The following is a 27,289-nucleotide window of genomic DNA, read 5'->3' as shown; positions in this document are numbered from 1 at the left end:
CCCACCCCCAGTCAGTTCCAGACCGCTGCCCTGGAAGGACTGGTATGTGGATCGTAAGGCTCTGAAGTGCTTTCATCTCTCCTGCCCTCTTTCCACTCTCACGGGCAGAAGGGCTGTGTGCCAGACACTCTACATACATTTTCTCATTTCATGCTTGCAACAACCTTGCCTTTGGCTGTCCAGCAACTGGGCAACTTCCTGCACCCCCACGGGGCTTCACGTCCCTTCGCAGTCCAGGGCGGGAGATAGGCTCTGGGACTCTGGGGACAGACTCTGGGTTTTGAATCCCAGCTCTGGCGCGTAGTAGTGAGGGGCCTCGGTCAGATTATTTAACTCCCGTCTGTTCAGTGCCTTCCTCTGGAAGACGGGGATAGTGCGCTTATTAGGGGCGTTGTAAGGCTTAAGCAGGTTAGCGTGTGGGCAGTGCTTAGGGCAGTGATGGGCGTGATGAATGCCGCACACATTGTAACAGCGGCTGCTGCTACTTTTACTTCTACCGCTGTACTGGTTGCTCTCCCCAGGGCCCCTGCCCTGCCAGGCGAGTGCCCTCACTCAGTCCGGGTTCATGCCTCTGGCATAGTTCTAACCACGTTACCTTGGAGGTGTTTATGCATTTGTCTCTCATAACTAGGTTGTAGTCTCCCGAGGGCCCCGTGTACTCATTGCTGGCATTCAATTCACCGCTGCTGAGGGGCAGACAGATTCAAACCTGGGGCTCAGACCGAAGCCCAGGCTCTGTCTCTCCGCAGAAACAAAAGGCGGGGGCGGGGAGGGGTGGGGGGGAATGGATGACAGACTTCGTTATTTCAGCCAGGATGGAATGGAGAGCTGTCATCCCTGCCACGTCTCCCCAGATCTCAGCTCAGCTGTCTTGCAGGTGAACCTTTTGGAAGTAGGGCTCAGTTGGTAGATTCTAAAGGGCTCACCTATTCCGGACCCTTATTAGGCTCATGAAGTTTTGTAATTAATACTTATTGCATCCTACATGAGCTTGACCCCTTTGACGATCCATTCCTGGATCGTTCATGCCTGAGGACCCAGTCCCCAGACCCACCCTTGTCCTGTCCACTGTTGAAGCTTGCTTGGCCTTGGAGCACTGACCAAGGCGGCCATCTGGGGGCACTGTAGTTACACTAGTCTCCCCAGTAACACTGGCCCCAGGACCGAGCTGTCAGCACCACGGCTGGGCCCTGTTTTCCCCATTCCACAGACTGGAAACCATAAGTAGTAGAGCTGGGATTTTAAGCTGTCTGGCTACAGAGACTGCTCCATCATCAGCTGAGACAGGAGCGGGCAGCTCCACGGTGTTCCAGGATGTAGTGCTATGGTTAGGCGTGGGCTCTGGAGTCAGTAGCCAGGTTTGAATCCCAGAGCTGCAGCTCTCTATGACTTGTGTGTTTGTGTCTCAGCTTCTGCACCTGTAAAACTGAGTTAATGTTGCCTACTGCACAGGACTGTTGTGTGCAGAGAGCATGGGAAGCACTCCATAGCTGGGTGCTTTTTCCCCGCTCCTGTCTGCGCTGGCATCCACTGACACTGCTGGGGTCCTGGTGGCCCTTGACCCTCCACACCCGCGTTATAAAGGTGAGGGCTGACATGGCCTTCTTCCTTCATAAATCTTACGTTTATAAGTCTCTGATAACACAAAGTGGAACGTGATTAGGCAGGGAGGTGAGAGCACACAGGCGATACAACCGTGGGGCTGTAGAGTTCTCATAGAGGTGCCAATGCAGAGGATGGGGTGCAGCTGTTATGAAAGGTAAATCTGGGGAGAGGCGACGTAGGCACATTTTGGAGAAGTAAAAATTCACTAGGTGGACCCAGGGTAGGGGTGGCTTGTGGAAGGAGAGGCTCTGGCAGACCCACTGCCTTGCTGAAGTGAGGAGGAGGAGAGAGCCAGAAGGGGAAGACAGACAGCGTGGAGGGTGGAGGGCAGGAATGCTGGAATAACGCCCAGCAGGTCCTCGTAAGGCAGGTTGGGAGGTGGCTGGTTTCAAACCAGCAGCGTGAAGTCTAAGATCTCATCTGAAGTTTTTCAGAATTTGGAACAGGTCTTTAACCAACATTTTAGAAGTTTTTTTGTTTTTTACTTTGATACATTCATTCAGAAGTGTCTAAAATATATCTTTTCAGTTTAAAGGATAATAAACACCCTTGTATCCACCACTCAGCTTAAGAAAGACAGCATTGGGGGCCCTCTGTGTGCCCTTCCAGGAATGCATCCCTCTTTCTCCCCCCCGCAGAGGAAACTGCTACCCTGAAATAGGGGTTGATTATTCCTTTGCTTCTATAATTTTGTCACTATATATTTTTCTTTCTTTCTTTCTTTTTTTTTTTTTGCGGTACACGGGACTCTCACTGCTGTGGCCTCTCCCATTGCGTAGCACAGGCTCCGGACGCGCAGGCTCAGCGGCCATGGCTCACGGGCCCAGCCGCTCTGCGGCATGTGGGATCTTCCCGGACCGGGGCACGAACCCGTGTCCCCTGCATCGGCAGGCGGACTCTCATCCGCTGCGCCACCAGGGAAGCCCACTATATATTTTTCTTCCTTTTTTTTTTCTTTTTATCTTTGAACTTTGTATAAATGAAATCATTCAACTTGCTTTCTTTGACTTCATTTGCTCAACATTGTTCATAAGACTTAGCTGTATTGATACACATAGCTGTAGTTCTTCACTATCGTGCCAACAAAGGCAAATGGCCAAGCAGAACTCCCCCTAGGTTACTGGAACAGCACTCACCAGAGACGGGGGGCAGCCGTACAGATGTGCAGGTCCCACACGCGCATTCATCCTGGGCAGGGCGCTCTGGGGGACGATTCCCACCATCGGGCTAAGGTGCTTTTGAGCTGCCCGATTGGGAAGCACAGCTTCTCCTTTGTTATCCTCAGGGGAAGGGAGACAGTAACAGTATGATGTAGCAGAACCTTGCTTCAGGCCCTAACCTGCCAGCTCCATGTCTTGTGGTGGGTGGGTGTTTGTACCAGCTCTTTCCCTTGACGTGATCCTGGGTCTAGGGTCCAAAGGATGCCGTTGTAGCTGTTTGATGTGGCTCGTGGGCAGCAGGACTCACTGCATTGCATTCATGGTTGGAGAAGCACAGCCCCTCCTCTGACATAACTCAGGGGCTGGGGTCCGAGCTTTGGAATTGATCAGCGCCTTAGGCACTTGGCGGTGGCTGGATCCCGTGGAGCCTTGTAAGAGGGATAAACTTGGACAGGTTAACCCTTACTTCTCATTCACTGTAGAATCCCATTATAGGAATACCCCGCACTGCACTTATATGTCCTATTGTTGGCAATGGATATATGGGTTTCCAATTTTTTTGCGATTATAAACAGTGTTTCTGTGAACATTCTGGTACAAGGGTTTTTCCTAGGATATTAACCTAGGAGAGGATTTATTATATAGATCATATTATAGGTAATGACAAACTTTTTAAAAATGTATTTTATTCAAGTATTGATTTCCAATGTGTTAATTTCTGCTGTACAGCAAAGTAATTCAGTTATACATAGATACTCTTTTTCGTATTCTTTTCCATTATGGTTTATTATAGGATATTGAATAGAGCTCTCTGTGCTATACAGTAGGACCTTGTTGTTTATCCATCCTGTATATAATAGTTTGCATCTGCTAATCCCAAACTCCCAGTCCATCCCTTCCCCACCCTCCCTCCCTCTTGGCAACCACAAGTCTGTTTTCTAATGACAAATTATTTTTCAACATGGTTGTACCAGTTTACACTCTGATTAGCCATGGATGAGTGTACCTGCCTCCATACCCTTGCCAACCCTTAATATTTTCTGATTTTTAAATTTTTACTCATCTGGGGGGGTATATTATAGTATCTTGAAGTTTATTTTCACATCCACGATTACTAATAAGGTTGAGCATCTTTTTATCCACTTACAGGCCATTTGAGTTTATCTTTTGCGAAAGCCCTGTTTGTGCCTTTGCCTATGTTCCTATTTGGGTTGTCTTTTTCCTTTTGATTTGTGGCCATTTTAAAATGCATATATAGTTTGGATAGTAATCCCTTACTGTGTTGCAACTATCTTCCCAGTCGGAGCCTTGTCTTTTCGCTCTTTTTTTTTTTTTTCGGTACGTGGGCCTCTCACTGTTGCGGCCTCTCCCGTTGCGGAGCACAGGCTCTGGATGCGCAGGCTCAGCGGCCATGGCTCACGGGCCCAGCCGCTCTGCGGCATGTGGGATCCTTCCGGACCGGGGCATGAACCCGTGTCCCCTGCATCGGCAGGCGGACTCTCAACCACCGCGCCACCAGGGAAGCCCCTTTTCACTCTTTTTTATGGTGCCTTGTGATTTTGGGTTTGTGAAATGCTCATTTTATCTGTGACTTTGAGAATTCTTTGAGACTTTGGCTGAAATCATGTCTTCTTTTTTCAGTCAGGGTTTGCATTTGCTTCTGCTTGAGCCCAGAACACTTTAATTCTCACCCTGGGATCACTTTAAATTAAATTCAGCCCTTGAGGTTTTCTCCAAACTGAACTTCCAAGAGTCCTCACCCCTGCCCTAGACTAAGAATCTGGACCAGAGAAGAGGGAATTGTACTCTTAATCCTCAGGGTAGATTTTTTTTTCATCCATCCAGCACCATAGTCAAGATAGGCAAGATCCCTTGCTGCCCGCTTCCATGCAGTGGTTTATTTCTCCTTCACTCTGGCCTGAAGATGAAGCCCCCTGAGTCCCAGCTTGGACAGAGGCCTACACTAGGCTCCCCATCTCTGGCAGCCTCTGGGCTGATCTGCAGTTCCCTGTGCTCATCAAAGCAGAATGTCAAGACCTCCAGGCTTCTGCAGAAATCCCAGAATAGAAGCTGGGCTCACTTCCCAGAGTTTTTGTTTTTACTTTATTTTTGGCCTCTGTGCATGCCTTTTTTTTTTTTTTTAATATTAGCTCAGCAATGTTTTAAACATGTTTTTAAAAACACACACACACATAAATAATCTGGGATTTTAGTTGTTTGCTTCTGAAAGTTGACCTGGGTATCTGGTCTTCCTACTGCTGGAACAGAGTGTACTTTTTCTTATTTAAATTTATTTTATTTATATTTATTTTTGGCTGCATTGGGTCTTCGTTGCTGCGTGCAGGCTTTCTCTAGTTGCAGCGAGCGGGGGCTACTCTTCATTGTGGTATGTGGGCTTCTCATTGCCGTGGCCTCTCTTGTTGTAGAGCACGGGCTCTAGGCGCACGGGCTTCAGTAGTTGTGGCGCATGGGCTCACTAGTTGTGGCTCACAGGCTGTAGAGCGCAGGCTCCATAGTTGTGGCGCACAGGCTTAGTTGCTCCGCGGCATGTGGGATCTTCCCGGACCAGGGCTCGAACCCGGGTCCCCTGCACTGGCAGGCGGATTCTTAACCACTGAGCCACCAGGGAAGCCCCAGAGTGGCACTTTTATGTAAAACACCCTTACAGAAATGTCTGGGCATGGAGTCACACTTTACAGAGTTGAATTTTGCTTAAGTTGAAGAAACAGGCTGTGAAGTATTCTCCTTTTTATTTAAGGCAAAACGCCATGATCTCAGTGTAAAGATGAGGGAGCCAGGGGTAGATGGAGAGGGAGGAGATCCCCCTTGGGTATCCCCTAGCTGCAGTCACGGCCCCTGGCCCTCTCCCCAAAAGGCAGGAAGAGAGAAAACCTGACAGGCGCCGAGCAGCTCTGCTTCCTGCCGCAAGTCAGCAAAAGTGGTTTGTTAATTATCCCCATCAAGTCTGACTCAACTGTTCTCAAGGCTCAGGTGCCTTCTTATACCAGGAGGTGGTTTCAGGTGACGGAAGAAGTTTTAAATTGGGCAAATTTGGACTGGATTTTGATATCCAGGAAAGTCAAAACTTAGATTGCTTCCCTCCAGGGAAAGCACAGGGAGCTTAGCGCTGCAAGGACCTTCATTGTTCACATACTTTGTACATTTGTTTCTGTAAACAGGACCCTTTGACGTGGAAGTGTTGACAGAAATCTATGTACAATGGAAATAGCGTTTGCCGAAGTTACCTATCAAAATCATGAGCCTGTATATATGCAACAGCAGGAGAAAAACACCTGCATTAACTTTTTACAAAAAGTTAATGGATACTTTTATGAGCATATAGGGTAGGGAAGGTCTTTGCTACATTTAAAGATAAAAATAGGACGGAAATAATATTCATCATTACACAATCCTTTCAAACAGCAGGATGGAAGGACCCCATGAAGAAAAACCAATGGCCAACTCAGTGGGAAACTTGAAACATGAGGATATCCACCCCTTGACGTGTGAAAGCTCTTTACAGACAAGGAAACAAACTCAGGAGAATAGATAAGAGACACAAAGAGGCAATTTATAAGATATAAGCGGCTGTAAAGATGCTTGGCATCAAAGAGGTCCATGTTAAATCAGCAATGCTGTTTACCCAATGATGCTCTGACAGGCAAAGCCGTAGAACGCTACTGACCTGTGGTGGCAAGAGCGTGGGGAACAGGCACCCGTACGTTCCCAGAGCCCTACGGTCAAGAGGGGCGTAGCTTTCAACCCAGCAGTTCTAAGAATTTCTTCTGAGAAAATGGTATACGAAGAATTACACGCTTACATAATTGTATTCGAAGATCAGGAAGTTCCCTGGTGGTCTAGTGCGTAGGATTTGCTGCTTTCACTGCCGTGGCGCAGGTTCAATGCCTGGTCAGGGAACTAAGATCCTGCAAGCTATGTGGCCCGGTCAAAAAATTTTTTTAATTGTTTTTAATAAAAAAACATTGTTTTTAAAAAAGGAGATCAAATATATAGTTCAACCATGATACGAAGGAGAATGCAGCTGTTACAAGTAATAGCTTGTAAGGTGTAATAGCTTACACAAGATGTCTACCTTCGCATGAAAAAAAAAATTAAAGAGAAAAGTTGGTTACGTGATGTGATTCCAGTTGGCATCTATAGACTCATGCTTGGTTTAAACACAGCATCGATGCCGTTCCCAGAACCACCCTTCCGTGCTGTTTAAACGCTCACCATGAGCTCGTGCAATGAAGGCAATGGTAAGAAGAGTTGGCCCTGGATGGAACTGAATCCCTGACCCCTCAGAGCCTGTCAGCCTGGCTCCTCCAAATAACATCCAAGCTGAGAATCCTCACTTATTTCACACTAGCCCTGAAAAGTATATCCCATAGGCCCTGTACAAGCCAGGAGGTTGGACAGAACAAGTCATCCCTAGTCACAGGTGGAGAAACAGTCCCAGCTAAGGGGAGTTCCTTAACTAACTTCCATAGCAAGTGTCTGGATCTTCCTGCCTAAGTGCTCTATTCTGCTAGAAGAGCCTAAGGCAGCTGCTTCCCCTAGCCCCTCCTCATCCTGAGCTATAAGCTTGTCCTCATATGGGGAAGAAAAAAAAAAATTTAGGTAAGCATTAGTTTTGGGGCAGGAGGAGGAGAAATTCTGGTAGTTAATAGTACTCAGTAAATGTTGGCTGTTATGTACTATTCTAAGGATTCTCATCTATTAATTCATTTTATCCAACACCCCTATGGGGATAGGTATTATTCCCATTTTACAGATGAGGAAACCGAGGTCCAGAAGAGTTCAATAACTCAATATCACACAGCTAGTAAGAGGCAGAGCCAGGGTTATAATCAAATAGCCTGGCTTGTATTCGACCAATATCCTGAAAACAGAAAAGATGGAGCTGGCCAGGGCTGGAGAGTGCCTGCATGGTGTCAAGGCCACGGGCCTGACTCAAGCACTGTGGTTCCCTTTACGCCACTTCTCTAACTCACGCCCTACCAAAGGCCAGAGAGGTATCTGAAACCAAGTTTCACTTCCCCACCAGATTCTCCAGCAGCCAGCTGAACCCAGCCCATTCCGCCTAGGTTGGGTTACCTTTCCCACCCTAGAAGCTCTACATGGCAGCAAAGAGCTTTCCAGACCAACAAGTCAGAGATGAAAGTCCGTGTCATACACGAGCAGACGGTCGGCAGCACAGCCAGCACTGGTGCTGACCTGTCTGGCAGCCGTGCCCACTGTGGCATCAGGCAGCATCAGGGCCAACAGGCTGCCATTCAGCCTGTGCCGACCACCCCTGTGTGGACGAGTCCCAGGGGCCAAGTGAGTGGGAAGGGGGGCTGGTGAGGGGAGGAGTAGCCAGCATCCTCTATGGGAGGCTGGGAGGCTCGAGGGGGCCTGGGAGGAGCTTGTTCAAGTCAAGGTTAGTTCTTTCGGCCCCGGGAGCTCTGGATTCCCTCATCCATGATGGCAACCGAGTGGCATGCTTCGAGGATGCCCGGTCAGAACTCCTGTGACTGTGAGAAGGTGACAAGCCCTCACGGGCCATGAGCCCCGCCAGGCTCCCGATTCCCAGCTACTGCTGTTCTCTGACTCTGCCGTGAGTTGACCTCCCCCTACCTTCTCGTCCTGCTGTCTCTGCCTGGAACGCTGCCTTTCCTTGCGGAGAGGCAAAGTCTCCTAAATTCAGTCCTGGAGGCATTGGACGCTACCCAATAATAGAGGCCGCAATTCTGGAAGGACAGAGCTGACTCTGAAGCGCAAGTGTCTAAGCTGAGAATGATTCTGTCTAGTCACCACAAGTAGCTTTTCCACACCTGCTTTCACTAGGCTTGAAACAAGGGTCTGTTCAGCCTGTTCACCTTCTGTTGCCTTCCAGGAGCTTCTGGGCTCGGCCTGGCTCAGGTCCACAAAGACGCCAACCCCTCGGACCAGGGCAACAGCCAACAGCAAAAGAATTCCCCAGAGGCGAGGTCTTGGTTGCAGCTCATGGTGGAACCTGCCAGACAAAAGGGATCTGAAGGATGGCAGGGCTGGGCAAGGGCCCCTCCAACTCTCTCCCCAAACCCCAGCCCTTGGTAATCACACAGGGCAGAACTGAAGCTGCCCTTTTGCAGGTGAGGTGGACCCTGGCTAGCTTAGCTTAGTTCCCCAATGAATTCAGTTACACCATCTCCTGCCCTCACGATAGCCAGAGCTTCCCCATTTTGTCAGTGCACCCTGGAGGGCCAAGGCCTGAGGGGCCTGCCCACAGCCTCATACCTGCAGGCGCCAGCGTAGACTCCCACCTGTAGGAATCCTCAAAGCCCAGTGGCCCGGGAGAGCTCACCATGCTCTGGGCCTGGCAATGTCATTGTGGTGACCTGAGGCTCACTGCCATCCTGTTCCCCACGTGGCTCAGAAGCCAGGAACAGGCCTGCAGACATGAAAGAACAAAGAACCCCCCTATTTTGTCCTCCACCCTGGACTCACCTGCAGCCCCAGAGCTACATGTGGTCGAGTAAGTCTTTAGCCCTGAGGGGCAGCAGGCAGAGGTGCCGCAAAGGAAGTAAACCTGGCGGGATGAGGATAAGATCAAGGCATGGGGCTGGCTTAGAGCCCTGGGCACGAAGCACTGAGGCAGGGACGTGGCGTCTGGAACACAGCCCAGGTCCACACTGCTGCCGGCCAGGCAGGAGGGAAGAGATCTGGGCATGCTGACCAGCCCAAGTCCCACGAGTTACAGAGTCATAGGTGCTGCTTCCCAACTTGGAATCTGTGCCTCCCTCGTTCTGGATGGCTCACGTCTGCAGTAGTGGACCCTGCGGGAGGGAACCGCTCTGCCGTGTAGAGCCCTGGCCCCGGCCTTCAGAGTCCCCCTGGGAGGGCCGACTTGCTCCCTTTGCCACCCGACAGATGGGGAGAGGGGATTCCGAGGACGTGGTGTTAACTGGGCAGCAGGAGAGCAGATGTCTAGCGCCCTCTCTTCCTGGCCCTCAATGACCAATGACTGGGGGGCAGGGTTGGGGGGGCGGGTTACCATGGCTTCCAGAAACACAAAGCCACGGGCAGCTCCCAAAAGGTGTAGAAGCAGGGACTTCCCTGGTGGTCCAGTGGGTAAGACTCCACACTCCCAGTGCAGGGGGGCCGGGTTTGATCCCTGGTCGGGGAAATAGATCCTGCATGCATGCCACAGTGAAGATCCTGCGTGCCGCAACTAAGACCTGGCGCAGCCAAAATAAATTAATTAATTAATTTAAAAAAAGGAGTAGAAGCAGGAGGAACTGACCTGAACCGGCACCCAGCAGCGTAACCAACAGGTACCCCTTCATCCAGCAGGCGGGGGTCTCTTGGCTCAGGAAGAGGCACGCAGCTGAGCTGGTTATTCAGCTACCCTCCCAGGTGCTAACCAGTGACATCTGTCTACATCTGATGGAATATCATGCATCTATTTAAAATATATAGAGGGCTTCCCTGGTGGCGCAGTGGTTGAGAATCTGCCTGCCAATGCAGGGGACACAGGTTCGAGCCCTGGTCTGGGAAGATCCCACTTGCTGCGGACCAACTGGGCCCGTGAGCCACAACTACTGAACCTGCGCGTCTGGAGCCTGTGCTCCGCAACAAGAGAGGCCGCGATAGTGAGAGGCCCGCGCACTGCAATGAAGAGTGGACCCCACTTGCCTCAACTAGAGAAAGCCCTCGCACAGAAACGAAGACCCAACACAGTCAAAAAATAAATATAAAAATAAATTTAAAAAAAAAAGACTGGGAAATATTTTAAAAATATATATAGAGAGAGAGATCTGTCTATATTAAGGTGAAAGATTTATATTGTTCAGTAGTACGACAGTTAAACAGTAGTGTGTGGCCTATGGTGCCATTTATAGAATATGTAGAAGATCCTAAATGTATCCATACTTACCTTCCGCAGAAGCTGAGTTATAAAAATTCAAAGCAGAGGGACTTCCCTGGTGGCGCAGTGGCTGAGAATCCGCCTGCCAGTGCAGGGGACATGGGTTCGAGCCCTGGTCCAGGAAGATCCCACATGCTGCGGAGCAACTAAGCCCGTGCACCACAACTGAGCCTGTGCTCTAGAGCCCGTGAGCCACAACTGCTGAGACTGCATGCCACAACTACTGAATCCCATGTGCCTAGAGCCCGAGCTCCGCAACAAGAGAAGCCACCGCAGTGAGAAGCCCGCACGCAGCAACGAAGAGCCAACGCGGCCAAAAATAAAACTAATGAATTAAAATAAAATTCAAAGCAGAATTATGCTGAACACATCATTTCTAGAGTCAGAAGTGAGGCCACTCTGGAGCACCATGCCCGGCTCAGGTTAGGGTTGATTGCCTTCACGATCGGCATTTTCCTTCCTCCCTCTGGAGTGGTTTGCAGGTCGGGGCTCACTGCCCTGCACAGCACTCAGGAAGACCAAGCCCCATCCGGGGACCTTTGTCCGCATTAGCTCGCAGGGGGCTGGAGGGATTCGGTGACCCACTCATCCCCGCTTAGCAGATGGGGAGCAGGCAGGAGGAACACATACTTCTGAGTGGTCCCCCGCAGCCCCTCCAGGAGCCAGTGTCCAGTGGGGCGAAGGTGGCAACAGTGAAGCACTGGTAGTGAGAGTGGAAGGGCAGAGCTACCCTTCCAAGGCCATCATTCAGGTCCTGAGCTGTCACCGAAAGGACACCTGGGGAGGAGAGAAGTCAAGGAGGGGGAGGGGAGGGGCAGATCGAGCACCACCGCCACTCACCCGACTGGATGGGCCACTGAGGATACTGGAAGGGGTTGGCGCTGGGAGCGGCCCAGTGCAGATGCAGCACCAATACCAGAATGGGGTCTGTCCTCTGCAGGAGCCAGGCCTCCATGGGGTCAGACTCTTGAAGCAGCCCCACAATGGGGTGGTCCCCCTCCCTGTGGTAGGAACTAAAAGCCTTGTCTGCAGGGAGAGGGGCTCATGAACTTCGGTCGGCTGTATGTCTGGGAAGTGGGGGTGGGTAGAGAAAGCACAGGGACACCGTACCCTTTTCCCTTGTCGATCTGCAGCTGAAGCCTCAGGGGGCCGTACTGGGTCACAGTGGCTGGATGGGGGAGGAAAGAGGGACGCCTGGAGGGGCAGGAAGTCACTGGCATTGAAGACACAGTGGATGTGAAGCCTGAAGTCCCAGGTGGAGAGGATGGAAGAGAGAAGACACAGAATCAGCGCGTCCAGATTACTGTACTGTGTGGATGCGACATAGGAGCCTTGGTCCAGGGGGGCGGATGGACGCTACCTGCAATCACCTGGGTGATGTGCATTGTTGCCCGTCCTCTGCCCACCACGTCTTGTCTTCTCGGGACAGTTCGAGCCTGCTGTGCCAGGCCATCTTCTAGATGGAAAGGCTGGAGCCCCATGGGGCTGACAGATGCCCACCCTGTTCTGAAAGCTCTGTCATCTCACAGACCCGGGTTTGAATCTTATCAGCCTTTACTGGCCGGTTAACCTAAGCCTCAATTTCTTCATTTGCACAATGGTGCTGACCCCCTCCCTCCAAAGGCTGTGCTTAAGGATCAAGTGAGGTCACGAGATAGTGCGCTGGGATCATCCTTGTCCTTGCAGTTGTGGCTGGTCTGCCACTGGGTCCCGTGTGCCTGGCTGGCCTGCGTGGCACTGCACACACCCGGTGGGGGTAGAGGCACGCCGGCACCCGGAGATGTTCTTCAAGAAGAGCTGACCCACCCTACCCCAGCTCCTGAGCGCTCGACCTTCACTTCTACTTGTGGCAGAGCCCTGGGTTCGGGCCTGGGCCGGTGCCCTTGGGGAGGACGTCCTACCAATGGAGACCAGGGCCTGGCACAAAGAAGGTGTCAGTACACACGAGTGATTCCACCCCGACCGGAAGGCCTTTCCTCTGCGGGGCCCTCCAGCTCATTCCTGATGGCCTACAGCTGTTCCTTACGCTTCCCTTCTGTGATGAATTCTGGCTAGCTCCCGTAGCTTTTAAATTCTGATGTCCAAAGCGTGACAGATTTGTCCCCCGTCCCCCTGGGATACATAACATTTTTAAAGGAAAAGATATTTGAACCCTGACGCCAGCAGCCTGCCCCAGCCCTCATGGCAGGAAGGGTGGGAAAAAAAGACATCTGGAAACCCACTCAGTGCCAAGCACAGAATTCCTACACCCCGTGGTTACCATATTAGTTCATGCTGAGGTTGGCGCCTGGCGCCTGGGGTTCAGAGACAGGTGTGACAAGCTCAGACGTCCTCAGGGGTTACCCCCTGGCATCCTGGGTTCCTGGCTCGTTTTGCCACCTGAGTCAGCAGGTGCTGGTGGCCCCTTTCAGTGAGGGGTTCTCCCTCAGCTCCCCCCCACCCCACCCCGTACCCTCAGAGCTTCAGCCCTAGCCATCTCCTGCCTCATCTGCGGCTTTGTAACCTCTGAGGTCAGGAGGTGGCAACGGTCAGGCACAGCCTTGGCTTCTTCCTGGGACCTGGAAGGGGACTTTTCAGCTTGTGAGGCTTGGTTTCTCAGCTCAGTTCCTGGAGGGATAAAGGTGAGGGCTCTCGAGGACTCCGGCCCTCTCAGGCCCGGCTGTGGCTTCCGCCTGCCAGGCGTGGGCAGGCCCGGTCTAATGCTCACATCAGCTCTGGTTGAGAGGCGTTGCCCCGGCCTGGGGGGCCGGTGGTGCTGGGAAGAGGTAAGTCGCTCATCCAAGGTCACACCGTGGGTGACAGCAGAGCTTGGACATGACCCCAGATGGCTCCAAAGCCTGTGCTCCCTTCACACCCAAGCCCGCGGCCCAGCCTGTGTGAGGAAGGCGCCGTCCCACATGATGGAACCGTGTGGCCCCATCCAGATGCCGATGTTGGACACCAACTGGTTCTGCTGGATGCTGTCCACCTGTAGGAAGAGACAGCTGGGCGAGGCCCTCCCAGGGGGTGGTCATGGGCACCAGTGTGGCCCCCACTCTACCTGGACTGTGGTGTCACAGCAGGTGAGAGGGCCAGCCGTGGAGACCACGGAGGATCCCGCCTCCTGGTTGGGGAGCAGCTGGGGGGCGGTGCAGACCAGTTGGACATTGATTAGTGTCCTGCACACCAAGGCTGTTTTGCGGGACACCACCAGGACAAAGTGACTGTTTCTGAAGCACTGGACAGTCACTGGGACGAAGGCAGATCAAAGAGGAGGGTCAGTGCCTTGGGGTTCAGGGTCCATCATAAACACGGTGTGGGGAGGGCCTGGGCGACCGTCAGCCTTTGAGGGCTGACCTGGCTTCTCTCGCTGCCCTTTCTTGCAGTGGTAACTCCAGCAAAGCCTTCACAGACCAGACTTTCTCATGCAGGCAACAGACAGGCAAACTACACTCTAAAAGTAGGGTCACCATTTAATTTATCCTCCACGCTGGAATGTTCTAGATCTACGGGTAGGGGTACATGTAAAGATAGATTAACTGTTATCAGGCTGGGGCAGGTGGTCACCACGTCTAAAGATCTCTTCTGCGGTCCATTCTGGGGGCCAGGCTCTCCTGGGAACGGGGCATGGAGCAGTTTCATCACAGGTGAGTGGGGTGGGGGAGGAAGCCCTCCTATTCCTTCAGCATTCAGGGGACAAGGGCCTTGCTTGGTTTGGAAAGTGGCACCTGTGTTGCCATAGTAACAGGGACCCTCTCTGGTGTTGTCATGACAGCAGCCAGCTGACGGGCTTCCTTTGAACTTCTTCTCACTCTGCGGGGGATGTGCCTGGAGGCCACCTGGCACTGTTCCTGAGTCAGAGGGTACCTAGGGCTGGGGACAAGCGTGGTGAGGACATGAGAAGGAGCCACGTGGGCTGCAGACCTCCAGAGAATGGAGGGCAGTGGCCTCGTAGAGCCCAGCAAAGGGCTGTCAGGTCCCCCGATCCTCAGGAGGTCTCCCGACAGAGTGTGCGTGCACGGAGGACTCCTCCGTACCTCCGTAAGCTGGCTTGTCAGCGGCTCCCCACCGTGTTCCAAGGTGCCCCGCTGGGGTCGAGCTAGGGTGGGGTGGGTGGGTCCAGGGACCGTGAGGCAGGGGTTAAATGGGCTAAGCTGTCCTCTGGGGTAGGGCGGAGGGGATGCGGATGAGGGGCAGGAAGTGAGAATGTGGTGGGTGGTGCCAGGTGGGAGTCTGGAGTCCAGGTGTGATCAGGTTTGGGACAGATGATCAGAGTGACCACTGGGCTGCATAGCTTCCATGAACACCCTCAGGTGGGAGCGCCCATCCTACAGGAGAGAGGGCGACGGGAGCAGCATCTGGGCAGAGGAAGGGTCAGTGCCCAGGACTTAGCCTTCCTCACCCACCAGCCCGCTGAGTGGCCTTGGCTTCCGATGTGTCCCTGGTCCTGGAGGGGCCTCTCTAGCCTGACACTGTGTTAGGGCAAGCTGGTTCCCAGCCGTGGGGTCTCCCCCAGAGCAGTGAGATCCCTACCTTCTCCAGCACATGGCAGTCTTTGTAATTGGCAGAAAAAGACCGCGGGCCCCTGGGGCTCGGCGGTCACCCGTGATGACAGATGGAGCAGCTGTTCACCTCAGACGGGTTCCCAAATTCATCTGGAATGGGGGAGGGGAGACAGGGATGGAGGGAAGGAGTCACGGATGCTGAAGGGGGAAGCCAGAGGCCGTTGGACTCTGCTGAGAAGACTCCCCACTCAGGAGAAGAAGTACCTCCTAGAGGTCTCCTGGGGGATTAAGGCCATTAGTACCACGGTGGCTGTTACCCATAACAAACAACGAGAACAGACAATTAGATAATGTGGCCTCCTGGCTGGGATCCTAAAACAGAAAAGGACCTTAGGTGAAAGCTAAGGAAATGGACTTTAGTTATAACAATGTGTCAACATTGGTTCATTAATTGTAATAAATGTACCATCCTGATGTGAGATGTTAATTACAGGGGGAGCTGTGTGGGGTATATGGGAACTCTCTGTGCTATCTTCTCAGGTTTTCTGTAAATCTGGGACAGTTCTAAGAAATAAAGTCTATTAACAACAACCAGCCTGGTTCACAGACAGGGGCGCTTCGCACGCGCCCAGCAGGGTCCCAAGCCTTGCTTGTATTAGCTCATCAGGGGCCGTCCTCCGAGGGCGGGGCCGTCCCCGTCCTCAGTCCTCATCTCCTGGGAGCCTTACCGCAGGGTCTGGAGGAGCCCAGCTAAGCCAGCGTTAGTCCCCACAGGTCGTTATAATTCATAGCAGCGGGGAGAGCATGTGGCCTGGTAGGTAGAGTCTGGTTCCAGTCCAGCCCCCTGGTCACTTTCTGGCTGTGACCTGGGACACATCATTTTTCTGAGCTTCGGTTTCCCGTTTGTGGATTGGGGTTGATATTGCTTACCTCGCAGGGTGACGGGAGACTGAAAGAGACAAATACTGGGGGTGATAAGTCATTTGTGACAATGACTGAACACTTGGTAGTGATCAACTTTTACTGCGGTTAGCGCCGAGGTGGGGGAAGCTCCGTGCGTTAAGGGCCCTGGGAGCAGCGCGGGTAGAGCCTGCGAACCCAGAGGCAGGGCAGTTTCTGGAGGGAAGGCTGCCCGAGCAGGAGCAGAGGCGCCAGTGGGCACAGGGGGTGCCGTCGGGGGGAGCGGTATTGTGCCGAAGCGGAGGGGATTTGGGGGGTGGGGAGGACAGGGCATAGAGAGGTGGGGAAACATCGGACTTAAGCTGGGCTGGGAAGGGGAGGAGATGTGGCTGGAGGGGGGCAGGGGCTGGTGAGGTGACCTTCCTGCGGGACGATGGGAGGTTTTCAACTTTTTTTTTTGAAATACTTCCATTCTTACTGAAAAGAAGTTCCATATATCCTTCACCCAGATTCCTCAAACGTTAACTGTTAACTTCTTTTTACATGTGTTTCAGCGCTCACCTTCTCTCTGATTGTATGTACGCGCGCACACACATACACACGCAATTTCTTCCATTATAGCGTGAGAGAGCTGGTTGCAGACGCGACTGACTCTGAACGCTGCTGTGTGTATTTCTTAAAAAACAAGCAACCACAGTTAAAAGATCAAAATCAGGGATTCAACATTGGTATGACACAACTGTCTGATCTATGAACCTTATTCAATTCACCTATTGTCCTCATGCTTTTATAGCAAAGGAGAAAGGTTTTTTCCCAGGCCAGGTCCAGTCCAAGGTCAGGGTCATGTTCCTTGGGCCTCTTCCAATCTGGGACAATCCCTCTGTCTGTGTCTCTCATAGCGTGAATATTTTTGAGTACAGGCCAGTTATTTTGCAGCATGGCCCTCATTTGGGTTTGTCTCGTGTTTCCCCCTGCTTAGACGCAGTTTATGCATTTTTGGTGGTGTATGGGTTGCTAGGGCCACCAAAACAAAATACCATAGACTTGGTGGCTGAAACAATAGAAATGTATTTTCTCACAGTTCTGGAAGTTGCAAGTCCAAGATCACGGTGTCAGAAGTTCGGCTTCTTCTGAGGCTTCTCTCCCCTTGACTTGCAGGTGACCGCCTTCTCGCTAAGCCGTCACATGTGCACATACACTCCTGGTGTCTCTTTATGGGTCCAAAATTCTTCTCCTTCTAAGGACACCAGTCTGATTGGATTAGGACCCACCCTAATGGCCCCATGTTAACTTCATCACTTCTTAAAGACCCCATCTCCAAATACAGTCACATTCTGAGGTACTGGGTATCAGGGCTTCAATATATGAATAGAGGCACAGTTCAACCCATAACAGGCAGCAACACCCCAGAGGTGATGTTGTGTCCTTCTAATTGCATTCCAACCAGAGGCTCATCGTAGGCTTGTCCTATCACTGCTGATAGATCTTTGATCACTGGGTGAGATGGGGTTGGCCAGGTTTCTCCACGCTACAGCTACCGTGTTTCTCTTTGGAAATAGAAAGTATATTATGGGGAGATATTTTGAGACTCCTTAATTATCCCGCCTCTCAGCAAACATTCACCCACTGGTGTGCTGGTTCTCCAATCCATCATTCCTTCTGTCAATACATTGCTTCGCATTCTATTGTAACAGAGAGCTTTCCCTGATGGGGGGTTTTAGGTGCCAGGGAGAACACCAGACAGAGGAGTTGAGAGACCTGGATTCTATCCTGCATTCACCTCTCAGGAGCCAAGGGACCTTCCCCATCTGTAAAATAGGCATGGAATTAGATAATACTCAGAGAGGTGTTTTCTAACGGATCATGGACCTTACTCGTGAGGAAGGCGTCTCTCCCAAGTCCCTGGAAAGGCAGAGAAAGAGCAGGGGATCTTCCTCATGGCCAAGGGCAGAAGGATGCCTTCGAGAAAAGTGGTGCTGAGCTGTCCTGGAGAGAGAGGGCCCTGAGACCTTGGTCATGACTCTACATTCTCGCAAAGACTCACGGGCACCAGAGCTCATCTGCCCGATGCTGGGTGGCCTCAGCCTGCAGCGGCTTGAAGCAGGGTTTCAGTTCCCAGCCAGGGATTGAGGTCAGGTCACGGCAGTGAGAGTGCTGAATCTTAGTCACTAGACCACAAGGGACAAGTGGCCAGTTACAAAGCCCATCAGCTGTGTAGAGACGAATTTCCATATAGAGATGGAAAGTAGTGAAACAAGTAAAGTGTTTATTAGGAGGAAAAGGGTTACGTGTGGATAAACACACGGGCGGGCTGAGAGAGAGAGAGAGTCATGCCCTTGTGATAGTTTGAATCACTTATATGGGGCATTCCTTCCCGGTTTCCTTTGGCCAATCATCTTGCTTTGCCTGGTTCTGAGGCCGTATTTAGTTTATCTCAGAGTCCTCCCATGTGTACACACGCATCTCTTAGCCAAGATGGATTCTAGCGAAGAGAGCTATGGGTAGGTTGACATCATTTACTATGAGATGATGCCCCCTCCCTTTTGACCTCTGAGGAGCCTTTCTGCACATGTAGAGTTGGGAAGGACTCCTTGACTTCAAGAATGAGGAATATTTGGTCTTTTATCTCTTTTCTGGGCACGGCTCAGCTATTCTTTTTTTTTTTTTTGTGGTACGCGGGCCTCTCACTGTTGTGGCCTCTCCCGCTGCAGAGCACAGGCTCCGGACGCGCAGGCTCAGCGGCCATGGCTCATGGGCCCAGCCGCTCCGCGGCATGTGGGATCTTCCCGGACCGGGGCACAAACCCGCGTCCCCTGCATCGGCAGGTGGACTCTCAACCACTGCGCCACCAGGGCTATAGCTAAGGGCTATTCTTTTGCTCCTCATCTTGGAGTATCTGTCCGCAGGCAACAGACTCTGGCTGCTCAGCCTGGGGCCCATCTATCTCCTGCCTCAAGCCTGAAGCTCCAATGCTCACCCACTAGAGACCTTGGGAAAGTCACCTACCGGCTTGGTGACTCCATTTCCTCATCTGTATAATGGGGCTAATAAGGGTACATAACTTGTAGGGTTGCTCTGAGGATTAAATAAATAACCCATGTAAAGCACTGAGAACAATCTGCATGTGGTAATCATTCGAACGTGACAGTGATGAAAACCACCATAATTTTTTATGGTTGAGGACAGAGGGTCAGATCAGGGTGACTTGACTTGGAACCTCGGCTTCCCTCTTGGCCTCTTTCTAAACCTCAGTTTGTTTATCTCTTTCTCACCTTTTTAAACTTAGTCCTTTTTATTTTTGAAAATTGGACTTGAGTTTCTGAATCTGTAAAGTGGGATTAAAAATAAGGTCAAGGGTCTGTCCTTGTGGCACAGTGGTTAAGACTCCACGCTCCCAATGCAGGGGGCCCAGGTTTGTTCCCTGGTCAGGGAAATAGATCCCACATGCATCATGCAACTCAGTGTTTACATGCCACAACTAAGGAGCCCGCCTGCTGCAACTAAGACCTAGTGCAACGAAATAAATAAATAAATATTAAAAAAAAAATAAGGTCAAAGTCACTGAGGTTCTGAGAATTCCATGTCAGTTCTCCACCCCATCTGTTTTTTTGGTTTTTGTTTATTTTTGGTTGCACAACAAGGTGGTGGAAATCCCCAGACCAGGGATCACAGATCAAGCCCGTGCCCCCTGCAGTGGAAGTGCGGATCCTTAACCACTGGACCATCAGGGAAGTTCTCACCCAATCTGTTCTGCTAATAAAAGCCAGGGATGGAGGGAGGGTGCCAGTGGAGGAAGGGGCCTTTCTAGGCTGGAAAGACAAGGCTGCTGGGGAATGGGATACTGTGATTTATGATAAGAAATATATATTTGGTTTTTGTCCCCATCCTGGCAGAGCTCCTGAACACACTTGGAATTTCCTGGGAGGAGAGCAAAACAAAGGTGTCTTTTGTTACGTTGTTGAGGTTCCTTTAGGAAGGCACCTAGCGATGGGGGCTTGCTGCCAAGGGAACCAACCACATGGTTAGAGGATTAGAACACATCCCCCCTTCCCCACCTCTCGGGAGGGAAGAGGGGCTGGAGATTGAGGTCAATCACCAACAGCCAATGATTCAATCAATCGTGTCTATGTAGTGAAGCCACCATAAAACCCTCAAAGGACAAGGTTCAGAGCTTCCACTTTGGTGAACATGTGGAGATACGGGGAGGGTAGCACCCAGAGAGCACAGAGGCTCTGCGCCCCTCCCGTACACCTTACCCTGGGCATCTCTTCCATCTGGCTGTTCCTGAAAAACGTTTCTCTGAGATCTGTGAGCTGTTCTAACAAATTAATCAAACCCAAGGAGAGGGTCGTTGGAACCTCAGACGGATAGCCAGTTCAGATCAGAAGAAGAGGTGACACCTGGACTTGTGATTGGTGTCTGAGTAGGGGGAGGGGACAGTCTTATAGGACTGAGTCCTTACCCTGTGGAATCTGATGTTATATCTCCGTGGAGATAGTGTCAGAATTGAATTGCAGGCCACCCAGCTGGTGTCATGGGGAAAAAACCCCACACAAAATCATAGGGACCAAAGCATGTACGGGACCCAGCAGGAAGCAGGTCACCTCACCCCAGGGGCTTGCAGACAGACCCAGGGGAAGCCCTAGCCATGGTCCCTGTGTCATGGGGAAGAACAAATCTGACTCCATATTGGATCTGCTTCCTTTACTTTAACCTCTGTATTCTATTGCTTTTGCTGCAAGCTAATCACTAAAGGGATGTTGCCTATAAGCTTCAATTACACATAATGGCCCCTCTCTGGGAGCCCTGCCACCCAGGTAATGAGCGTTAAGCTAAAATCCCTTTGTTTAGCTCACAGGAAACATCCTGACCAAGCCCGCCTGTGAATGGCTGTAGGCAAGAAGAAATTAACACACACCCTCTGGAGTCTGGCTGCAACCAGGAAGTGTTTGACTTTACCCGCCCCCACCACACCTTTTCGTATAAAAGGAGCCTGAGTTCTAACTCAGGCAAGATGATCCTTTGGGACAAAAGTCCACCATCTTCTTGGTCTCCTGGCTTTCTGAATAAGTCGCTAGGCCTTGCCCCAACAATTGGTCTCTCAGTTTACTGGCCTGTCCCGTGGCAAACAGCACGAACTTGGACTTGGTAACACCTGTGGATCCTGTTGGCTGCAGAGATGCTTCCCGGAGCTTGTGGAGCCTCTTTAACAGCAGAAAGTCAGCCCTACTTATCCTGCAGAGCTGATGACAGTGAACCTCAGAGAGTCCAGTCATCTGGGAAGTGCTGGGTTCTGGTGCTGGAGCACCTTCTTCTTCTTCTTTTTTTTTTTTTTTCCTGGTTTATTTATTTTTTACTTATTTATTTATTTGTTTAGGCTGCATCATGTGGCATGCGGGATCTTAGTTCCCTGACCAGGTATCAAACCCATGCCCCCTGCAGTGGAAGCATGGAGTCCTAACCACTGGACCGCCAGGGAAGTCCCTGGAACACGTGCTTCTGAGTTCCAGCTCTTCTGCCCACTGGCTGAGTGGCCTTGGCTGGGCCACTCACCCTCTCTGTTTTCTTCTCTGGGAGTGAGTAAGATAACAGTCCCTGCCATCCTGGATTATCTGGGTGCAGCATATATATGTAATGCATATAAAAAATATATATGTATATATTTTTTGGTGAGGATTAACTGGCATACATGTGGGTCTGAGAAAAGTTATTAGTTAATAATAACAGAGAGTTACTAGTCCCCAGGGTTGTACCCACCACAGGTGAAAACAGAGTCTGGGAGAATTGCATCAGGCCATGAGTAACAGTGGACCCAGATTGGTCACCGTGAGGAACTGGGGGTTCTTTTTGGGCCTAATCTCCAAAACTAGAGATTCACACTGTGCAGCAAACGTTCACTGAGAGCCCTCCCACATGTCAGGCCCTCTGCTTGGCTTTGGTGATGAGGAGATAAAATAGGAACTGTCTCTGTCCTCCAGTTGCTCGTGATAAGGGTGGGGAACAGTTGTGTGAAAGTTACCATGGAGGGCAGAGGTGCAGAGGCAGGGGTGTGGGAGGTAGGGTCTGAAAGGCTCAGCAAAGTCTTCCCAGAGGAGGTAACCTCTGAGCAGCATTTTGAAGGATGAATAGGAGTTCACAGAGAGGCCAAGGGAGGAAGTGGTATTCTAGAGCAGGGAGCAAACAGCACAAGGGGACAGAAACAGCCTGGTAGGTACAGGGTGTGGGGCTGCAGTGATGAATGCTGACTGATGATAGGAGGTGACTAGGGAGAAGCAGAAATGAAGGTGGAGGCACAGGCAGGGCCAGATCACTGAGGGGCTTATTGGCCATGTGAGGAGCTAAGCCTCCACCTGTGGGTGTTGGTGGCATTAGGGTGCTCCACCCGGTGCAAGGTGACATGTGGGGTCCTGCCCCTCTGCTGTGTGTGGCCAACTCCGGGGCCTCCCACGTACGGGAAGCTGGAGGGTTCCAGGGCATGCCTCACCTGCTTCCTGTTGTGCATCTCACTTCCTGTTTTATTGACTCTTTAAAGAGGACAGAAAGGAACATGAAAGCCTGCTTCCTAAGGCAGGGCCGGAGGGAGAAAGCCCTTCTGGGCTTGGCCCCATGGCTGGGGGGTAGTTGGCCCATTCCCTTGACTGTTCGTTAAACACACTTGATGCCATGATCATTCTCTTGGGAGCCCAGAGACACTGATGATCACAGAAAGGGGTCTTGCCATAGAGAATGGACTTGAGGTCACGGGGCGGGGGAAGGGTAAGCTGGGGTGAAGTGAGAGTGGCATGGACATATATACACTACCAAACGTAAAACAGATAGCTAGTGGGAAGCAGCCGCATAGCACAGGGAGGTCAGCTCCGTGCTCTGTGACCACCTAGAGGGGTGGGATAGGGAGGGAGATGCAAGAGGGAGGAGATAGGGGGATATATGTATATGTATAGGTGATTCACTCTGTTATAAAGCAGAAACTAACACACCATCATAAAGCAATTCTACTCCAATAAAGATGTTAGAAAAAAAAAAAAAAGAAAGAAAGGGGTCTTGCAAGATGAGTCGGGGAGGGAAGAGGCATTCCAGGCAGCAGCAGCCGCGAGTGCAAAGGCTTGGAGGTGAGTCGCGAGGAACGGGTCAGGGACTGGTGGGCGGTGTGCTGGATCCTGAGAGGCTGCTTTGAGAACCTGGACAGTCCCCACAGGCAGCAGAACCCCCGCAGAGCTCTGTGACGAGCTCTGGTTCGTCTCCTCCAGGGCAGTACATGTGGTTGATGGGGAGACAGACCTGACTTTGGCTCTTTCAGGCTCTGACGTCAAGTTGCAAGCCATGGAGAAGGCTGTGCTTCAGAGCCTATGGCCTGTGCTCTGGGGTGGCTGCATCTTTCTCCAGGTCCTGGGGGGGGGGGTCACCGGACAGCCCCCTCCCCCCCTCCCAGTGCCACCAGGACCCAGCTGCCGCTCCCCGCTCCGAATGCACCAGATGCAAGGAACCCGAGTTCTCCATCCCAGTCAAACCAGCAGCATCAGCATGCTCTGGGGAACTTGCTCGGAATGCAGATGCCCAGGCCGCACCCCCAGACCCGCTGGATCGCACGCACTAGGGGTGGGGGACCCAGCAGTCTGGACGTCACAAGCCCTCCAGTAGATTCTGAGGCACATTCAAAGTGGGACTGGCTGGTCTATTTGCCAAGGCCCTGATCACGTCACTCTCCTCCGGACTCCGAGCGCCACACGGGCCCATCTGGCAGCCTGGCTGTCCTCCAGCCTACAGTGCCGGCCTGACACTGCGAAGGGCTCTGCAGGGTTCTCTGATCGCATCTTCTCCTGGAGGCGCCTGTCCTCTGCTTTCAGCCAGGGAGCCCCAGCTCAGAGTCCCCACGGCTCACGAGACTTTTTCTCTCGAGTGTCTGGTGCGGAACATCCTCCCCGTGCCACCTCCTACCCCAACTCCAACTCCTTCCCGCCCAGGCCACCTCCGTGTGGAGCCTGAGGGACTTGTGTGGGAGGCAGTTTACACGTGGGAGTGCAGCCAAGGGCCCTACAGGAACAACATCCCTGCCTCCTTGTTTAGAAAATGCCTTAGGGCGCTGCTCCTCTGCAGTACTTTCTTCCTTTGTTTTAGTAACTTTTCATAAATTGTCCTTGGGGATGGTTGGGAGACAGTCACCACAGTGATTACAGGATTGGAAATGAGGGTTGGGGGAAGGGGCACAGGAGTGAGCGTTGCAGGCGAGCAGGGCTGCCATCAGGGCTTGTGCAGAGTGTTCACTGCTCAAGGGTACCTGGTGGAGGGGGTGAGGGAGGGCTGAGAGCCAGGAGGAGGGCTGGACCCCACCCCAAGCCTGATGCCCTAGAGCTAAGGTATGTTATAGGAGGAAAGGAGGGATTCTTTTTGTTGTTTTTATTTTTGGCCGCACCACGTGGCATGCGGGATCTTTGTTCCCCCGACCAGGGATCAAACCCATGCCCCCTGCGTTGGGAACATGGAGTCTTAACCCCTGGACTGCCAGGGAATTCCCAAGCGGGGATTCCTTCTAAGCCCAAAGAGCAGTCTGTGCACCACTTTGGGGCAGGGACCGTGCAGAAGGAGCACCTTTAAAAAAATTCATATTTTATTGCTGTGAAGTTACTTGCCCAAGGTCACCTGCCACACTCCACTGCCTGCATGGCCTTAGAGGATGTCTATGGCTCAGCAGGTTGGGTGTGGAGGGGGGTGGATGGGGATGAAGGTACTTTCCCCCGAGTGGAACGGAAACATCTACCTAGGGAGGGCTGTAGGCACTTGTCTTCAGAAGACGGAGACCCTCTGTCACTAAGAGGAAAGGGGACGTTACCCTAGTGCTACTGATCTGTTTAATCAAGGCTCTTACTGATCCTCCGTCTTGGATGACAGCGAGCAATAGTTTCCCCGTCACATTCTTCACTCAGGATTGCAGTCTGTCAGCAAATGTATCCAGTGCCAGGCCCTGTATTAGGTCTGTACCAAAATGGAAGAGTTTTGTGGAGTCAATCCTATGGGGGTGCCCTGGCCCTGATCGGGGGGTACTGAGTTCTTAACATGTTTTGAGTATCCTGGTGGCTGGGATGCTGAGGTTGGAGGAAAGGTCCCAGGAATCTTGGTCAGCGAACAGGAGTGAAGACTTAGGGAACAGGTCAATGCAAATGTGTACAGTTCAATCATCTCATCCATGGGCTCTGAGCCCAGCCCATTTTACTATTACTATTATTATTATTATTATTATTGGCTGCACCACATGGCTTGTGGGATTTTTAGTTCTCTGACCAGGGATCAAACCTGGGCCCTTGGCAGTGAGCTCGTGGAGCTCTAACCACTGGACTTCCAGGGAATTCGCAGCCCATTTAAAATAAAAGCTGTATTGCCTTTGCCCTGCAGCCTATACCCATTTTTCCCCAAGAGGGAAGAAACCTGATTTTTATGAGTACCTACTGTGTGCTGGATGCTTTGTGAATGAGGACACCTCACTCAGCCTGGGAGGTGACACTGTCGCTCTGGTCACAGATGGCCAAGTGGGGCCCGGCAAGGGGAAGTGACTTACCTCCCAGCTGGGCATGGGGGCAGCACGGACAGCCAGGCCTGTGTTCTTACCACGGCCCCGCCCTGCCTTCCTGGCCATAGAGCCCCTGGGGGCCCTCGCAGACGGGCCCCCCATGCTGCCCGGGTACATGGGAGGAGCCGCACCATTTTCTTTCCTGAGGGTGATGGGGTCAGGGGTGGGCAGTCCAGGACAGTGGACAGACGGACAGGACGCCCTCCTCCTCACTTCTCCTACACACCTGTCGCTCTCAAAAGCACCCCCCATGCACACTAGGGCTCACACTTTCTGGCTCACACCTATGTCCCCATGTGCACTCGTACTTGACCTTGGGCTTTTGCAAAATCTCCTTCGTAAAGGGAGGTAGGATGAGCTGGGCTGCCGGCAGTTACATCCAGTCCGCATCAATGGAGATGGATGTTACTTGAACACCAGTGTGACAACTCACTCTCTAGCTGTCCCCGCCTCCCCCCACCCCACCCCTAAATACACACACACACACACTCTGGGGCTGACATCTATTTCCTCCCTCAGCCTCCCTCCCCTGCCTCTGCCTGCCCACTGCCTGCAGAAGCTGACTGCCTCTGGGGCTGGAATCCTGTGCTCCCTCTGTGCCCAGGTAAGGAGACGGTGGCCCCAGGGCTGGGCAGCCTCAGTGCCCTCTCTGGACCCGGAAGAGAAGGCACAGTTTTATCAAAGGAGAGGGCTGTTACCAGCTAGGATGGCAGAGGGTTGGGTTTGCCAAAGACTGCAGGGGACTTGCTGCTCTGAGGAGGAAAGGACTACATTTTCCTAGGGAATAACTAGATGCCGGGTGCAGTGGCCAACCATTAAAGCTTCTCTTTCCAGACTCAGGAGCGATCTGGGGGGAGGGTTACACGAGCAGTCTTCAGGTAAACGACCCAAGTGCACCCAGCCAGGAAGCCGAGGAGCTGGGATTCAAAGCCAGGTCTCTGACACCAAAAGCTGGTATTCTCTGACCCCAGCCCTCTGTCAAAACAGGACCTTCGCTGCTGGGCTCCCTGAGAACGCGGGGAGGCTGGAGGCCGGACTCTGTCAGCCAGGAAGCCCATACTGGGTGCTTTGTGAATGAGGACACCTCACTCAGCCGGGGAGGTGACACTGTGGCTCTGGGCACAGACGGCCAAGTGGGGGCCGGCAAGGGGAAGTAGCTTACCTCCCAGCTGGGTATGCGGGCAGCATACTCAGTCCCAAGGGCACAGTCTGAGCATCCCCATGGGACTTAGATGGGGCTCAAGGGAATGTTTCAGCACAGAGAGGGGATGGCTCGTGTGTGTTTGCTGGGAGTGGGGTTCTCTCCCTTCCAGTGCAGCTGAGGGACCCTGGGCAAGTTGCTGTGCTTCTCTGAACCTTTGTTTCCTCTTCTAAAAAATGCGGTCTCACAGGGTCATTGTGAATGTAATCGCTCTGCAGACCCTAGAGCTTGGGAAATACGAGCATTTTCAGGGAGCATGGGGACAACAGCTCCCCTCCCCCCACCTGCATGTCCCCAGCTCCAAGCAGCTCACCTGTCAAGGAAATTCTAGTTTGATATCCGGCACCCTCACCCTACGAAGGACCGTGGTCCCTGGAGAAGGGTGTGCATTTTCGCATCCTGGCCAACAGTGCCTCCCGTGGAAAGATGAATACTGAAGAACACCCCCCACCCCACCCCACTTTCCTTCTCTTCTTTCTCCGTCAT

The 27,289-nt window shown here is 52.2% G+C and overlaps 1 protein-coding gene across 1 annotated transcript; it reads right to left on the bottom strand.

Annotated features, from left to right (window-relative positions):
- Window positions 1-216: 216 nt before the first annotated feature.
- ZP1 (zona pellucida glycoprotein 1) lies at window positions 217-27,289 on the bottom strand (the record flags this gene model as incomplete). Its single annotated transcript, XM_082845021.1, is given in 23 exon segments — window positions 217-357; window positions 596-686; window positions 7,942-8,061; window positions 8,627-8,657; window positions 8,660-8,763; window positions 9,053-9,098; window positions 9,101-9,127; window positions 9,237-9,424; window positions 11,287-11,308; window positions 11,311-11,383; window positions 11,386-11,405; window positions 11,408-11,433; window positions 11,493-11,682; window positions 11,762-11,829; window positions 11,831-11,964; window positions 13,511-13,624; window positions 13,697-13,884; window positions 14,364-14,417; window positions 14,420-14,486; window positions 15,169-15,207; window positions 15,209-15,240; window positions 15,243-15,290; window positions 27,265-27,289. Coding segments are annotated over 23 exon segments (1,848 nt in total).

This window comes from Leucopleurus acutus (genome assembly GCF_964270905.1).
Source record: "Leucopleurus acutus genome assembly, chromosome: 8".
Taxonomy (NCBI): domain Eukaryota; kingdom Metazoa; phylum Chordata; class Mammalia; order Artiodactyla; family Delphinidae; genus Leucopleurus; species Leucopleurus acutus.
This window is presented reverse-complemented; position numbering and strand designations above follow the sequence as displayed.